The 17042-nt window shown below is 36.9% G+C and overlaps 1 protein-coding gene across 1 annotated transcript in view; it reads left to right on the plus strand.

Annotated features, from left to right (window-relative positions):
• Window positions 1-5602, plus strand: part of LOC107725612 (ubiquitin-conjugating enzyme E2 H) — a 28248-nt gene extending 22646 nt beyond the window's left edge. The window contains exons 6-7 of the mRNA XM_016534938.1: window positions 1257-1385; window positions 2575-5602. Coding sequence (XP_016390424.1) covers window positions 1257-1385; window positions 2575-2699 — 254 coding nt within the window. The 3' untranslated portion in view covers window positions 2700-5602. The remainder of the gene's footprint in view (window positions 1-1256; window positions 1386-2574) is intronic.
• Window positions 5603-17042: the final 11440 nt, after the last annotated feature.

Raw genomic sequence — 17042 nt, forward strand, 5'->3', positions numbered from 1 at the left:
GAAATTTGAAGCAAAAACAGAATGGTTTGACTTCAGTTTTGTGAAACTATAAATAAAAATATCTGCATGAAACAGCAGACGAGCTGAATGAGACGCAGATTCACTCTCTGCCAGCAGGTGGCGCGTAAAGAGTTTCCTTGGTTTCCGCTGTAAAAAGCTGTGCTGCACTTATGAACTTTAATATGCATTATACAGAGGCAAGATGAAAAGAGAAAATACCATCTAAACTTTTCTAAAGACAGTAAGTTCCCCTCAGACATGCATTCATATAAACTCCTACCCCTAATTGAATCGCGATTTGTTTAGCATCTCAACCGATTTGAATCGTTACATATTTAAATCGATTTTCAACCGGCTGGCGTTAATCGTTACATCCCTAACTTGCACTGATGCTGCCTGAGGAGTAGAATAAAGTCTCCGGCCCCTTAGACAGGATCGCGGTGCACTGTAATCCTCTTAGCCTCATGAATGAGATAATACCTGCAAGGTCAGAAAACAGCATCAGCTCCCCTAAACAACCACACTTAAGCGGCCTCATCCCGCCAGTTATCATTCACAACACCGCTGTCTGTCTTTTTGCAGATGTCTGTCTGTTTTTGTCTTTATAATAATACAACAATTACAATTTTACTATATGGTTACTTTATCTTTTATGCAGTAGTGTAATTGAGTTTGTTTGCTGCATAGATTTGATGATGATATTTGGAAATACTTGATTCTGATTGGTTTGTTTTGTGTTTGAATAGTTGTATATAAATTTATTGGTTGTTAATAAATTTGTAAGTTGTTTAAATTCTTTTAAGTTGGATATATATTTTTTTATTTGTATTTTATTTTTGTATCACCCTGTGGTCTTTTTCCCCCACATAATAAACCCATAAAAATGTTTTTTATTTTTATTTTTTTTTATATGTGCCTCCTGATCATCAGGGATTTATTTTGTGATAATGACGGGCTGACTGTATATTCTCGTATTTGGTTTAGATGTACTCGGCTGCTTTTGTGCCATTGACCAGGTTGTGTTTGTGTAATAGAGTGACAGCTAGAACATACAGTACTGGCTATGAGAGAAAAGGAGAAAGACAGAGAGAGAAAGAGAGAGATCTATGTCCACAGCCCCCACACCGAAAGGGAGATTAGGCCATAATCATGTCACTCAACACAAATCCTCCATTTTGTGCTGCACGTAGGGCTCATAAGACTTTTGCTCTGCTCCAATATTAAAGGCTACTTCCTCTCTTTCTCTCTCCTCTCAGATCTCACCAATATCTTTGAGTCGTTTTTGCCACAGTTGCTGGCCTACCCGAACCCCATCGACCCTCTGAACGGGGACGCCGCAGCCATGTACCTACACCGGCCAGAGGACTACAAACAGAAAATCAAAGGTGATTTGAAGAACCTCCATCTGGCCTCTGGGTTTATATCTGTCACCATGTTTCACGTCACAGTTTTACGATGTCTTCTGCTCTAAAAAAAATATGTGTGTTAAGGGTATGTTTGGAATAGTATACTAGCAGTATACTTTTTGCAGTATGTATACTGTGCACAGTATGCAAATGTTCTATACATATAAATGATCTATGTTATTTGCTGAAAGCTGCTCTGCTTGACCCCAGCCTGACCTTCCAATCCAACGAAAAGTATAAAGTAAATGTTATATCAGTCATGACATTTAAATTCTGTTTCTGCCAAAATTTAAGACTTTTAATATTAAAAAATCCAAATAACAGTGTATGTATTTCATAGTATTTTTAAGCAACATGCTGGATATGTTGTCATTTCAATGCTTTTTACTAGGCAACTGTTTGCAAAAGCGTGAATGTTAGTTCCATGACACTTTCCTGTCTTATGACTCATTCTATCTGATTCAACAAATTGTTTGCATTGCAAAGATGAGTCAGTAAGTTTGTTTTTCTTTAAGAAATCAATACTTTTATTCAGCAAGGATGCATTAAATTAATCAAATGTGACAGTAAAGATGTTTATAAAGTTTTCTATTTCAAATAAATGCTTTTCTGTATTGAGCAGCACAACGGTTTTCAACATTGATAATAATAATGCATGTTTCTTGAGCACCAAATCAGCATATTAGAATGATTTCTGAAGGATCATGTGACACTCAAGACTGGAGTAATCGCTGCTAAAAATTAATATTTGTCACCACAGGAATAAATTACATTTCAAATTCTAAATTGTAAAAATATTTCACAGTATTACCGTTTTTATTTATTTATTTTTTTCATCAAATAAATGCAGCCTTGGTGAGCATTTGTTAAAAAAATAAAAAAAGCACAAAATTTAAATCTTACCAACCCCAAAGTTTTGAGTGATAGTGTAAACGTAGGTAGGCCTATATATATATATATATATATATATATATATATATATTTCTTAATTTAGTGATACAAAAGTGTAATAAACATCATTTTAGTTTTTTTTTTTAAACATTGCACTGTTTTAGCGTACAATTAAACATAATGAATCAAGTTAATTGCCTATATACATTGTTTGTAGTGAAATATTTGTCTAACATATTTTTCCCATCCATCTCTTTCTATCCCCGTTTCTATTCAGAATACATCCAGAAATATGCAACAGAGGAGGCTCTGAAGGAGCAGGAGGAAGGAGCGGGCGACTCCTCTTCAGAAAGCTCCATGTCTGACTTTTCAGAGGACGAAGCTCAGGACATGGAGTTGTAGTTAAGGGTGACAGTTTCTCCCCTTTACCACAGAGACTATATTATTTCCTAACCATGCGAAGCAGACTATAAAAGATTCATATTTAAACAAGGTGATTTTTTTTTTTATCGTTATTATTACTAAACCAGGATTTTTATGGATATCTAGCGTTGATGATGAATACGGCACCCTCTCTAGGTGTTCTATCTCTACTACTTGGTGGTTGTTTTTTCCCCCCTTTTTTCTCTCTTTCACTCTCTCACTCGCTCTCTCCTTCACCCCAACAAAAGAAAGGCTTGTAGTTTTCCCCCTTGATTCAACGTTGGTAGCTGCGTAGCTGGAATGCATGTCATCGCCTCCCTAATCCACCTTTTCCGACGCAGACTGACCGGACAGAGGCTGTATTTAAACGGGGGGTGCCCTTTTTTTTTTTTGGTCCCCTTGTGATGTTACTAACGTACTGAGAGTTGTGTCCGTGATGCTCTGATACATGAATCCCCTCGGCTTAGACCTTTTGCCAGGACGGTCCTCAGGTGGAGTTGTTGCAGTTGGATCGGACACGTTTTGCCTCATTACTTCCATCCACCTTCCCAACGCAAGTCATTTTGAATAATCGTTGCTTCCCTGGTTGTCCCCCTTATTTGACTTTTCATTTGTTTGTTTTCTCTTTAAACAGCTGTTATAAGATAAAAGCGCTCAAGAGAGGAACTCTCTTCTTTTTATTTGGGAACGTTTCCACGCTGTACGTTAAAGCAATCATCAGGATTTTACAGAATGCCGCTCACCGATCAAGCCCATGATACAGTGCCAGCGGAAAATCTCAATGCGACTCCCTTTAAGTTCCTCGAGCGTCTTTTTAAAGAGGATGTAGATGTAGAGGCTAGCACACCGAAGCTCAACTTTTCCACTAGCTCGATGTTTCTGGCATTTGTTCCCTTGTTGTGGAAGCCCCACACCACCAAACATGGCTCTACGCTTCCACAGTGACCTTCACAAAACGACCAGGAAGTGACTATCCTGCTTTACAGAGCACAAATCTTTTATTTTGTACCAACAATGTATGCACAGAGTGTTTGTCTTCTTCCTCTTTCTGTCTCGCACCCTCTCCCTATTTACGAGTATCTTTTTTTGTACATTTGGAAGTGGTCGTGTAGGACTTTGTTGGTCTAGCCTAGAAGAAACCTTAAAGAGAAAAGAGACAAAAAAAAAAGATTTTTACTAACATTTGTAGTGTTCATCATCTTTTCCTATTGCTTGTGCATAACTATGATAGCTGTTGTTTGACCTCATGTAGATCTAGTTAGTTTTACTGGGTGGTGAAATCAAAATTAGATGTTCATATGGATTTAGGTTTTGTAACCTGCTTGTCCGAATACAGATATTATCCGAAGGATCCCATTTGGTAAGATCTGCCTTGGAACGACTTGTGGTTTTAGGAGTAACAGGGTGAGTGTTCGCCGTGACGGTGTGGAAACGGGCAGATGTCTTCTGTATAAAGAGCTTTTGAATTTCAACATCTGCAAATATCATCAGTGGCATGTTGGTACCATGAAGAATCATATTTAGTTTGTGTGTGTGTGTGTGTGTTTTTGCAGTATTCTCACAAATCTTGCATTCTGAATGCACTTGCAGATTCATTCATCGTCCAAAATGTAAATGAAACGGGGTTGAAGTGTAGAGAAAACCGGATATCGACCCCGACGGAATGGCATAAGGGGACGTGTTTCAGTTCGGCTCGTGTGATTTGAACAAGAGCTGCCTATGTTTTTTGTTTTTTCCCCGTGGAGTGGCTTTTTACGTTCTCAACTTTTCTTTTCTTATTAAATTGATGTTTTATGGGCTAAACATTTGATGTTGTTATAGCCCGAGTCAAGAATTGGCCAAGTTGTGCAATGGAAAAAAGAAAAGTGTCTCAGTTTTGAGTCTAAATCTGTTCATATTTTCAAGAAAAAGAAGAAAAACACCACTTATATGCAGTATTGTATTAAGAAGAGGTTATCTTACAAGGAGAGAGACTGCATACTTTTAGAGGCGGCTTTGTTTCACATCTTTCAGACATTTATGGAAGAAAATGCTTCTCGGCTGCGGTTTGGTTGCTATGGTAAACATTTTGCCATGCCTAGCAACAAGCACCCCCGACAAACAAGACAAACTCAGCTTCTCTATTTCATTTCTGCTTCATTTTTTATCCCTGGACTTTAATATGAGAGACAAAATATGGACAATTAGTTTGAATTATACATTTTTCCTTTTGTTTTAAACTCTTGTCAGAGTAAAATGACTAAAGAGTCTGAGAATCTCAAATAAACATGTATAAGTGTGCTTCCATTATAATTAGAAATTCTACTTTTTTGTGAGAATTTATTTACAACTTTTTGGATTCCTGTTTTTTCCCCCCATGTGAATAACAGAGATGCCCATCTGGAGCAGGTAATACATGCTAAAAAAATGTGTTTGGGATTGAAGGGAGTTATTATTATTTTATTTTTTTTAGTGGGTGGGGTGAAATAAATTATTACAGTGTGTCCTTTGTGTTTTGCACCCATAAGCCCCCAGTGTTTACACACGCGCACATCCAGGGGATAGCAGTTATTAATGTTGTGGTCTCCAGCTGTTTGTTTACCTGAGAGAGAGGAAGAAGAGATCTGTCTTCCGGCTGCGGCCGTGGCCTCAGAGGCTCCCCCTGCTGGCCCTCTCAGCCAATGGCATCGCGTCTCCTGCATTTGTGTTGAACTCTCCAGTGCACTTTGCATGCGTCTGGTGTAGAGTCCAGTCTAGTTCGGTTCTGGCTGTCCACTCCTTTAGTCCCTATACCTGTGCTTCAAGAGGGTGCTCAGACATGGGGCTTATGTGGGCACACAGCATGTTTTTTTTAATAGTATCTGTATCTAGTACCTAGTGTGTGATACGCTGATTAAAAAAAAGAAAAATAACACCTTTTTTTTTCTTTTACATTTTGTTTATCCCAGGTATTATGGTAATTTGCCCCTTTTATTTCCTTATCCATTAATCTTACACTCTATTTTTGCCATTCTTTTTTTCTTTTGCATTGTGAAGTGGGCATGCCTGTCACAAAGGACAAATGCTCTTTATCTATAGGATTATAATCTCATAAATAGCTGTGTACAGTAAACTGTAATAACTTCTTTTTTAATAAAATATTAAATATGTGTAAACTGCTTTGGATCTTTGTTTTCTGTGAAAAACTGGTCAGTTTTTTTATTCGGAACATTTTAGTGGCTAAATAAGTAAATAAATGTGTTTCTGTCATTTCTAATTAAGATACAGGATTTTCTTTTTTGATGAATTCAGAGATGACTCACTTTACCTGACCAGCTGGACCTGAAAAAAAAATATTCGTCTGGAGTGCATGATCTCAAAATATTTATTGGTATATATCTTCCAAATAACATTATATGAATTGAATTCAAAAGTAAAAATTATAGCTTGACCTTAAAATTCACCATACTATGGAAGTCGATGGCTACCATCAAAAAATATTTTATGTTCAACAGAAGAAAGAAACTCACAGGTTTGGAACAACATTAATAAATAAATGAATGATGACAGAATTTTCATTTAGGGTGAACTATAACTTTAAAGTTAACAAAGACATTAAAGAAAAGACAAGAAAAAAACATCTGAGTATTTAAATTACAAGTTTAACTAACTGTGGCCCACTTTACCTGAATTCACTCTATATATCTTAATACAGTATATTGGGTAAAATGTTAAATACATTTTTAAAAATTGTATCACAATTAAATAAACATGGGGTGAATTCAAAGTGAATGTTTCCTTTTTTGTCATGTTCATGTCCTTGTTTGGTTTCTATATTTGTATTCAAGACATTTTAGTGTCCCCATCCTATAGGCTTAATACATTGGGTAAAATGTTAAACACAAATGTTAAACTCACAAAAAATAACTACATTTTATGACAATATCACAAGTAAATGAACATGGGATGAATATTAAATAAGTATGTTCCTTTGTCATGTTCACGTCCTTGTTTGGTTGCTAAATAAAACGCAATAAAATTCAATAATTATTTTCAAAACGTTTTATTTATTAAGAAATAAAACGTGAAAATAAAAGCATCTTCTCTTAAGATTTTGTTTTAATTGGTAATTTGTGTGAATATTTTACTGTCTTCAGTTTGATTTGCTCTACTCTGGTAGAAACCCTGTAATGTTCCTTTAATGATCAAAGACAGTTGCTCATGACGCCATCTTCCAGGAAGTGACATGACTTTTGGTGCGAAAATAACAGCACAAACATCAGTTAAATATTATAAATCAGTTTGATGAATTATATTGGTCTATGAATTATATTATACTGGTCTATTTCACTTGACGTTTTACCCAATACAGAAATAAGCATGATCATATAGTCTACCTATTTAAATATAGCCATGGGGTTGACTAGAGCATATTTCCTCTATATTCTTTAATAAAAAAAATACTTAAATTACCACACATTAAAAAAAAAAAAAAAAAATTCAAAGCTTAAATGATACTGCAGGAATGACCCAAATGATATTCCCATATGCTATACTTGAATGTATATTAAAAACATTCAAAAATATTCTGAATGCCAGCCACAATTCCAATACGATAAGTGGGTAAATTGGAAAGCCTCAAGGGCTACTTACTCAATACAAACATTCCCACAGACAGCCTTATCATTTATTTGCATGTTGTTGTTACTCTGTACCACCACTAGATGACAGTCATGTTATCAAAGTGGCCAAGAGGAGAATATTATACATTGAAGTCAAATAAATATTTTTAAATTATTCCAAGTCCACCAAAAAGCCTCTTCATTTGATTCCAAAAATAGACTTTATAGATTACAGCATAAAGACAACACAGTAATAATTCAGGCCATATCAATGTATAAAGTGGGCCTATGAATTGCTATATATAATGATATTATATTATATTATATTATATTTTATATTTATTATAAAATTTCCAATTTTATGTGCAGAATTCAACATTGACCACCAGGTGTCCCTCAAACTACACAAGTAGAATCGTAATCCAACTGTAGTACCATTAGTGGCCTGCAGAAGATGTCACTGGTTTTACAAGGGAGGAAACAATTTAGTAACATAAGGCAAATTAATCTTTTCAACCAAAATGTCTCTGTCACGCAGCAATCTGTCCTCTCTTGTTCTCTCATGCTTTAGAAAGAGATGGAATTAAATGAATACAAACTGTAGCTCTACTTCACCCTCCCACATTTTCATTCCCTTTTCTATTTCTCTGTGCTTTTAGCACACCTGCTTTACTCCACTGTAACTCTTCCACCAGTCTTTCCCCCATTAACATTTCCACTGAGTCAGAACCTGTCCGTAAACAGTCAAGGAGAAGGAGACATCGAGCTCCGACAGAAACGGGACAGCGCGTATACCGCTTCTTTCCAAAGCCCTGCATGACCTCCAGTGCTGGAGAAACATGAGCTCCTCAATGAAATATTTAAAGGCCTTTATCTGCAGTGCGATGGTCAAAGAGGGCTACAGGCCTACATGACGTAATGCCCAGCCCCAGACGGCCGCCGTGATTGGCTGGAATCAGAGTTTGCCGTCACGTGACCAGTCCCAGCGGTTCACATAACTCACGGGAGAAGCTTGATACTCTTTTATATTCGTTAATGTATCCATCATTTTCACTTAAAACAATTTCGGACTACAGAGCTTAGAGGTAATGTGTTGGTATTTGTTATCGCAAGAAATGATAGATGGCATACGCAGAAAACGCAATTATGGAACGATATACAAAAAGGGGTTCAAAGTGCTGCAAAATGAAGGACTTATTTAAAAGGACTCCAGCTGTGTTATGATTCCTCAGTTGATATCCATTGCATTAATTAACGCTCCCTGCATTTTTGAACTCTCATCAGTAAATGAGTTGCCAGATAACCATGAACCCAAGAATCATCGTATGTCTTACGAAGCATCATATATAACACGAATCGATGGCTGATATGACCGCGTTATTGTACGATCAAACATAACAATATAAGTGTAAGAAACAACTAAGATCAGAAGCTGAACTACTGCCTTATTTATTTATTTTCTTTTTCATGTCAGAGTGCGTTTTGTGTGAAATGGCATCCTGATGCTGACATGTGAGACGAAGGATGTTGACCGCAATGAGCGTCTCTCGTGTCGAGGACTCGGTTACTAAACCAGCCCAGCTCCGTTATTAATGGATGACCGTCTGATTAAAAACGCCTCAGACAAAGACACAAATGGCAGATGCTCTGACTCACCGTCTCCATGGCTACTGATAATGCCGACTTGGTCAAAATGAATGTTGCCGATGGTAAGGTGATGACATGCAGAACGACATCTTATATTAGTAGCCTATTAGTTGAATATATCAGTATTTTGTAATATGCTAAATAACTGCATAATTGTATTAATCCAATTACTATCGAATTGCATAAGCATTTTTATACTAAGTTATCTTCCGAAATGTTTCTTGCCATTTAGAGCTGAAGCAAACAATATCAGATCAATATTAATTATATTACATCCTCATGCAGTCTATTAACAGCGTCTCAATATATTTTCAAACCATCATTCCCTCTTGTATGATCAAAATGAGCTTTTTGACAGTCTGCATTGAAGATTCTTCTTCCTGTGTCCTTTGCAGCTTGTTTTAAAGCTTTTAAGTGTAAGTGATTCTGTGAAATATTCTTCAGAAATGAAACTGTAATGCATGCATTTATTTGTTTACAAATAAATTATGAATGACAGAAATGGCTCCATAAAACAATCTTTTGTCTCCAAAAAAATTGTTAATATTGTCTTCAGTTGATCTTTTATCTCTTTCTGTATTTTAAATGTGTATATGCTCAAAACAATTATATCATTGTAATATTTATAATTTATGGATCATATTGAATTAAATTTCTGTCTCATCAGGATTCATTTTTTTGTGATCATTTAAGATAAAGATTTAATCTGTATAGTGCAATGCAGGCAGTATATTTACTGCAACTGAATAATATCATATATCTCTTTGTGAAAGCAGTTAAGACCTGCATAGTAATAAACATTTTTTTAATTTCAACATGAATAAAAAACGTATATAAATAGAAAAGAAATACAAATATGTAGTCTTGTTAATATCATAAACTGAAATGTACGAATAGATAATGTAAAAGATTTATATTATTATATAATATATTATATTATTATAAATTATATAATTCAAATGAGAATACTTTATTCATTTAAAATATTTTTCAAAAATTATTTTAAAAATTATTAAATCAATAAATACATTTTCTCAAATAAACATTTTTTTTCCCATGAAAAAAATTGCTTCCACAATAAAGGCTTGAACTTTAACACATTCCTTTGTTTTAATTGTAATGCTGACCTTAAAATGCACTAAGAACTCAAAAAGGCTAATAATTAGCTTTACAACTAAAACATATTTTAGAGTCTATATATTAATAATTCCAATTACAAATTCTTATCATAATTCCGGATATCATATCATAAAACCTAAACCACAAACGGTGACTTAACTGTTGGTGACACATTGCCTCAGCATGTGTTCATAAGTTTATTATACTTATAGTGTATAATATTTAATATATAATATAACAGGTGGGGTTCATGCAGTGGATGGGAGTTTGTCAATACATCAAATGCTACGTTGGTCATCTGTAAACTATTCCAGCACGCTCTTTGTTCCGCGGCCCGTATCATGTATCATTCGATGAGGGGCGTCAGTCGTGCCAGAAGAGTGGCCCGGTTACACCTGATACCCATCCTGGCAGGTGGGGAGAGCTCTAAACATCATATGGACCGACAGGTAGCTGCAATGAAATGACTATTTTAAAAATTCAAGAGCTTCACTCAGCTTCCCTCATACAGGTGATCCGTGGCTCGTGTTTCGACTTTTCCAGAAGTTAATCAGGTGAACGAAGAGTGGACGGGTGAGGGGACGACTCAACCAGGGCTGACTGGTCAACAAAGAGCCCTTGGGATAGATTTCACTCTGGCTATTCGGTTTGAATAGATGTAACCAGAGCCGCCAGACTAACACCACTGGCATAATTTAAAAATATAGAGCCGTTTTTTTCCACTGAGGTGTCAGTATAGGCTTCAACTATCAACAGCAGGTAAGTGGACTCGGGGGTTGAGGGTAACGTGGATGGGTATATATACGAAGAGCGACCCAATGGAGGACAGCATTGCTTCCAGACTCTGTAGAAGCACTTGGAGTGTGATGCACCGACTGCACTGCGGCTGCTCTAAAGAGGTCCTGATGCTTTCCAGGATGGAGGGACGCCTGCATGGGGTAACCATTTATACCAGTTTTAACTTGAGATCATTTTATTTTTAAACTGCTAAAATGTTATCATAGATCTGTGAATAATTGACATTGGGGCATATGGTAGGCCTAAACCTATTATTAATAATAATAGACTGAAGTGATAGATTCGAAATTGACAGAATTAAAAAGACTTAAAATATATAACAGCATACAGTCCTATTTAAGGTTATTTTTTTAAACTATTCAAGCAACTTGCTGAGCACAAAGATGGATTCTGGCTGCTAACTGAGGAGGACCGTTATGTAAAAGGATGCTCGTAGCTGGTAGGGCCTGCAGGCATAGAGCAGATGAAATGGTGCGTTTGAATGCTTGTTCATTACAGGCCATCTGGATGATGTCATCTGATCCCAAAACCCAAGACCTGCGGGACACACACAGGGAGAAAATCCTAAACCAAGGCAATGCATTATCACATATTGATAGGCTTTGCTGAATATAGGCTGCTTTCATTCTCGTTTCTTTCTCTTTTTTTAATGATCATAGAAATATTGTTTTGGGGAAAAAGGCTAAACTGGTTTTAGATAGTTTAAGATGGTCAAGTCTGCCTCCTGGCCTGGTCTAGCTGGTCTTAAGCTGGTTTAGCTTCCAGATGGATCAACTGAACTGAAAGGTGCACAAAACCTCATTAAAACCAGTCGACAATCCTCTTTGATTAGACCAGCTCAGAATTTAGACCAGCAAACCAATTTAATCTGGTTCAAGATGCTTTTTCCCTTCAGCTGAGTTCTTTCATTCCCCCTTTTGCTCTCTCTCTGTCTCTCTCTATCTCTCACTCTATCTCTCTCTCTCTATGCAGACAGAGCCTCTTTGTCTGCCAGTAATACAGGTAAACACCTGTCTTGGCCCTCTACAGACACAACACGTCACATTTGGTCCAAAGATGTGTTTGTTTGTAGGAGTCTGTGGGCTCACTTGCTAAACAGAAGGACAAATTACAAAATATTGCCATATTAAAGAGATCATATTCTAAAGCACTATTTTCAGAGTGTATTTTCAGATTTGTAATTTGTTGAGGGCATAGTTTTTCAAATTACTTAGGCCTATTAGAGCACTGATAAATAAAGTTCAAAATGCACCGTGTCAGGGTCAAATGTATGCTACACAGTTCTAAATTAAAACGGCGAACACGGCGTTGCGTGATGGAACACGAAATTTAAAAAGTATTGGATGTTGTAGCTATTTTTGCCAAACGAATATATCACGACTTCAAGTCATACCACGAGGGCAAGGGTGTAAAATCCTTTTAAAAAGAAGTAGCCATGTATATATGTTTCAACAACGTTTCAGTAACGAGAAAAAGTTAGAATTTCCTCAGCATTCGTTAAATAAACATTCGCGTGATGAGGTAACCATAGCAACAGCTACCGCTGACAAAATATAAGTAGTCTACGTAATATAAAAATACAAGTGACATTATTTATCTCGTTGTTGTAGAGTTATCAGAAATGTATAGGCTATTCAAAATCGTTTAAAACGGTTTTATGGTAGGCTAGCTGACGGTTAGCTAACTGTGCACAATTTAGGTTGCGCAAGACGAAATCCTACTGACAGGAATTATTTGAAAAAGTCGAGCGCCTTGAAAATCTTAAATTAATTCCCACACTCCCCGAGACTATGAAAAAATAAGATGCTGTCGCTGCAATTAAAAAGCTGCTCGCTTCATCATTTTTGTATGGTAAAATTAAAACCCGTCTCCAGAATAATTCGGGTTTGAAAATCTTTTAATCCGAAGATGAAGTAATGTTAAAGCAGCAACAGCGGTATGGTCGGACTGCAGCAGAGCTCAATCAGAGAGCCTCGCCTCCCGTCAGCTCCACCTTAAAAGGACAGAAAAAAGCACCTGAGTTAGTGACATCGTAAAATGCAGGAGACAAGAGGAGGGTTGGATTATTCCTTCGGCACTGGGGTAAAATGCTTAACTAATTATCTTTCCATTGGCAAATCCTCACGGTTGCAGACTAAACAAGCGGGCTGCCTTCTGTGCATTTCAACGCGTTTAATTTTGTCTGCATGTTACGAAAAGAAAAGCCGAAATTATTCTGGGAGTCGTTTGAGCACCTGGAGCTGCGCAGGTACAGCGACTCTTCAGGTGGAAAAGGGAGAGAGGGAGAATATGTAAGAGGGGTGGGGGGGAAACTGGGCTGCATTCGTTATTTGATACTCAGGAAGTCAGTGACGACGCTTTGACTTCTTTGTCTCATTGAAAAATGCTCGATTATGCGGCGATAGAGCTTGATAAGTCCGTGTTCACTCGTGGAAGCGAATGAGTTTAAATCAGCGCAGGCTCTGCGTGTCGTTTTTGATAGCAGTCGCTCAGATGTTCGTCGAATCTGTGCAAATCAGGTCGATAAGACCGGGTTTTAGATTTTAGTTGTGTTTAAAGCTTGGTGAATGTACAAAAATAAACTAAAGGAAGAAGCCGAGTCTGAAAAAGTCATTAGGATTTTGAGACGCACGCATCAGGTAAGCTCTTGAATAATTATTTGAAATCACACGGAAAATTTAGACTCAATAGACTGTATATAATTAACTTACTGTCCTCTTTTTGAAACGCTACCCTGCGTGTTTACCTTTGAATAGGCTACGCTTATTTTTACGGGTTTTATGAAACACAAATTAGGCTATTTGTATTTATTTATTTTTATTTATTTATTACTAAAACATATGAATACACATTGAATTTGATGTTTTTTAGTTATTTATTACATAGGATAATAGTCTCAATGCAAAAATAAGGAGCGTGCGTGGAAGTAGGCTACATTAACAGCATCCCTCTGGAAAAATAGGGCTGGATATTTGGATGGTTGACGCAACGTTTTTATCAACATCATTATTTTACGTTCAAATGTATTTAGATATTTGAGGGAACGTGTATGTTGTAACTGGTCGCCTTTATGCTGTTTTAAACACTTTTTTGCCTTCACTAATTCGTTTATTTGTAGTTTTTAAATTTGATGGTTTTAAAAGTACAAATAATTCAAAATAAACTCTGTAAAATAAAAAATAAAACACTGTACTGTCATAGCGGTACAAGAATAAGTAGCCTAATTATTTTAGTTTAAAATGTTTTTTAGATGGAGCAGCCTACAGCATGTCAGACCGCAGGGCATGTCAGCTTCCCAAAAGTGTTTCATGTCATCCACCCATCTACACCTTTTGTAACAAAATGTAACAAAATGTAGCCTAATTCTCCCAATTTTCTTTTAGATTTTTCAGTTTGCCCTGCGTCGTTTGCATAGGCTTAAAGAGATTTGTTTAGTAAGAACATGTCGTTATGCTAGTAACTGCATGTGGAAAAAAGTCAAAGTAACTCACAATCAACCTCAAGAAGCCTGAGTTATTTATATTAATAACTTACATTTATTATGCAACGATGTTATGCTATAAAAAACGGAAACAATGACGCTGACAACGATTCTGCTACGATGCCAAACATTAAGCCCACAAACAATTACCTAATTACATTTCACAATTTATTATAATATTTTATTATTGTATTTGCAGTGTAACTTGCAAGTGCATTTTTGATATTTTCAGTTTGTCACGCCTCACCATAAAAATATAAATGCATGAATCAAATACCTAAAAAAATTAATGTAGCATATTTAGGCTACATAAGTATTTCAAATTAAAAGAAGTGTATTCATATTTTCTACTAAAGAAAATCGTTTTTTTATTTTCAGGTAAACAATCCACGAGATATCTACAACGATTATTTTGTATACAATCACCTTGAGAGCACAAGTCGCCCCGGGCGTTGTTCTTTTGGGGGAGACTGAACTGCTCTGGCCAAATCTTTCCTAAAATAACTAAAGTTCGAGGAGATGCTCGCTAATTAGACAAATGCGATTAACCGGGAGCTTTGAGGCCGAGGTTAACAAGAGGTGACCAACGCACCCACACGCAACTTATTAATGATGATAAAAATGATGATAACTCTGGATCTGTTTGACGCAAAAACAACCGGCCATGAATATGACGCAGTGCAGGCATAATGCCATGTAGGGTTCAAAGACACTGCATTAGGTTACTTTAAACGAAAAATAAAAATGGTTATAATTTTATCAGGCTCAAATTAACTAGTCTTTTAGTTATTGTGGATTGACCTGAATTAGAAAAAAAAACATAATACTTAATGAGTCTGGATTTAAAAATAATAATAATAATAATAATAATGATCTGCATTGTTACAGTATAAATATGTGCATTATTCATTTATTCTATTTCTATAAACCTTGCCCATTTTCTTTAGTTACAGAACGGAAATAAACATATATGGATGATTTGTTAAAGTAGATCTTTTGAAAATTTTATATGGTTTTGCCCTTATGGGCACCATATGGTTTCACGCATTTGTATTCACGATTTGGGAAATTGTGAAGGTGATGACATTTAGTTTTGAGCACTTTCGTTCTTAATGATGCCTTGTGCCAAGACAGCCAGCAAAAATAGACCATTAAGTCGTCATGATGTTATCATATGAGAATTTTTTCTTTCATTATGCAGGGGTGGGGGCGGAACAGAACCAACCAGACCAATCTGACTATGCTGGCTTCTCAACTTGGCTTTTTAGAGGTATTGATTATTCCAGGAAATTGCAAGAGGAGTCCTGCTCCGGGAGCCATTTGGGCGTCTGAAAAATCACTTAGAACATCATTTTTGATCTGGAATCAATCTGGCCTCCATCTCCTGCAGGAGCAGAGGGAGCAGGAGCTAATGGCTGTTCCTGGGTCCTCCTGGGTGGGGCTGCAGGCTTCGCCTATAGGGGAGGAGGGTGCTCTAGGTCTGGTGGCTTCTTCTATAGCAGATGGCGTGTAACCAGAAGATCTGCAAGACCAGCAAGCTCTCTTGGGTGCTGTGTGTTTGATAATGTAGTGTGGGGTTTTTTGCTTAAGGCTAGTGAACCCAGCAACATGGCGTCTCTCGTGTCACTTTAGACAGTGGTTATGATGATGTTCAGAATGATGTTGACGGATCTCTGCAGGCTTTTATTGCTTAGGAATTGTCTGCTGTGTTTTGAAGGACATAAATGTTTTTGTGATGTCACCCCATCATACTTGGACATGCATTTCAACGTAAAGGGATCATACTTTTGGTGTAAATCCAGAACTTTGTTTGATAATCTCTGAAGATCATCTAAAGACAATTTCATCCGAGGAAGAGACTCTTCGTTCTTAAGGAGATGCAAGTCCTTCCTCAGTAGAGTATTATGAGTATGAATGATCTATCTATCTATCTATCTATGTGGAAAATCACTAGTGTGTCCTTTATAATCTCAATGATATTCCAACAAAAGAAATAGCTCTGAAAAGTTTGAAGGCTTTGAAATGCCTTCAAAAATGGAATTATTTGTGTTCATTCTCCATAACTGAAATAAATTAGAAGAGCCTTTTTGAAGGCACCTCAAACAGTAGAGCTTGGTGATAGAAAAGCCAAGGTTGCCACGGTCATGGGTTCGATTCCCAGGAAATGTGTGAACTGAAATACAGTATCTTATCTTGAAATACAGTGCAATTTTTAGCCAAAAAGCATCTGCCAAATGTCCTAACTAGTCTTTGCTTCCACTGATTTAACTTTTTCATCATTACACCGTGTTATTCTGTACTGCATTCTTGGCTTGCTGTCTCTCTGAATCTGCTATGATGCACTTTTGCGTTCCTTTCTCACTCTCTGTCTCTCTCTTTCTTTCCCTTTAGGAAGAAGGGTTCTTCTCAACCTCCTTAACCCAATCTCCCCCCACTTCCCCTCGTACACCCCCTCCCCGCTGCTCTGTCGTTCTTTCATTGGTGTTGCTGGAGGCTGCAGGTTTCTTAAAGGGGTGAAGCTGACAGACTCCTGTTCTGTGTATGGCACTGGTAGAATTCACTGTGAAAGCACACTATCAGTGAATTACCAAAGGGCCATAAACAGAGCAGAGAAAGAACCACATGATATCCGGTTTGCTTCTCCGTGGGTACGGATTCAAAACTCTCGGATGCGCTCTTGTCCCTCTTCTTTGCCTG

This window comes from Sinocyclocheilus rhinocerous, unplaced genomic scaffold (assembly GCF_001515625.1).
Source record: "Sinocyclocheilus rhinocerous isolate Xijiao unplaced genomic scaffold, SAMN03320098_v1.1 scaffold153, whole genome shotgun sequence".
NCBI lineage: Eukaryota > Metazoa > Chordata > Actinopteri > Cypriniformes > Cyprinidae > Sinocyclocheilus > Sinocyclocheilus rhinocerous.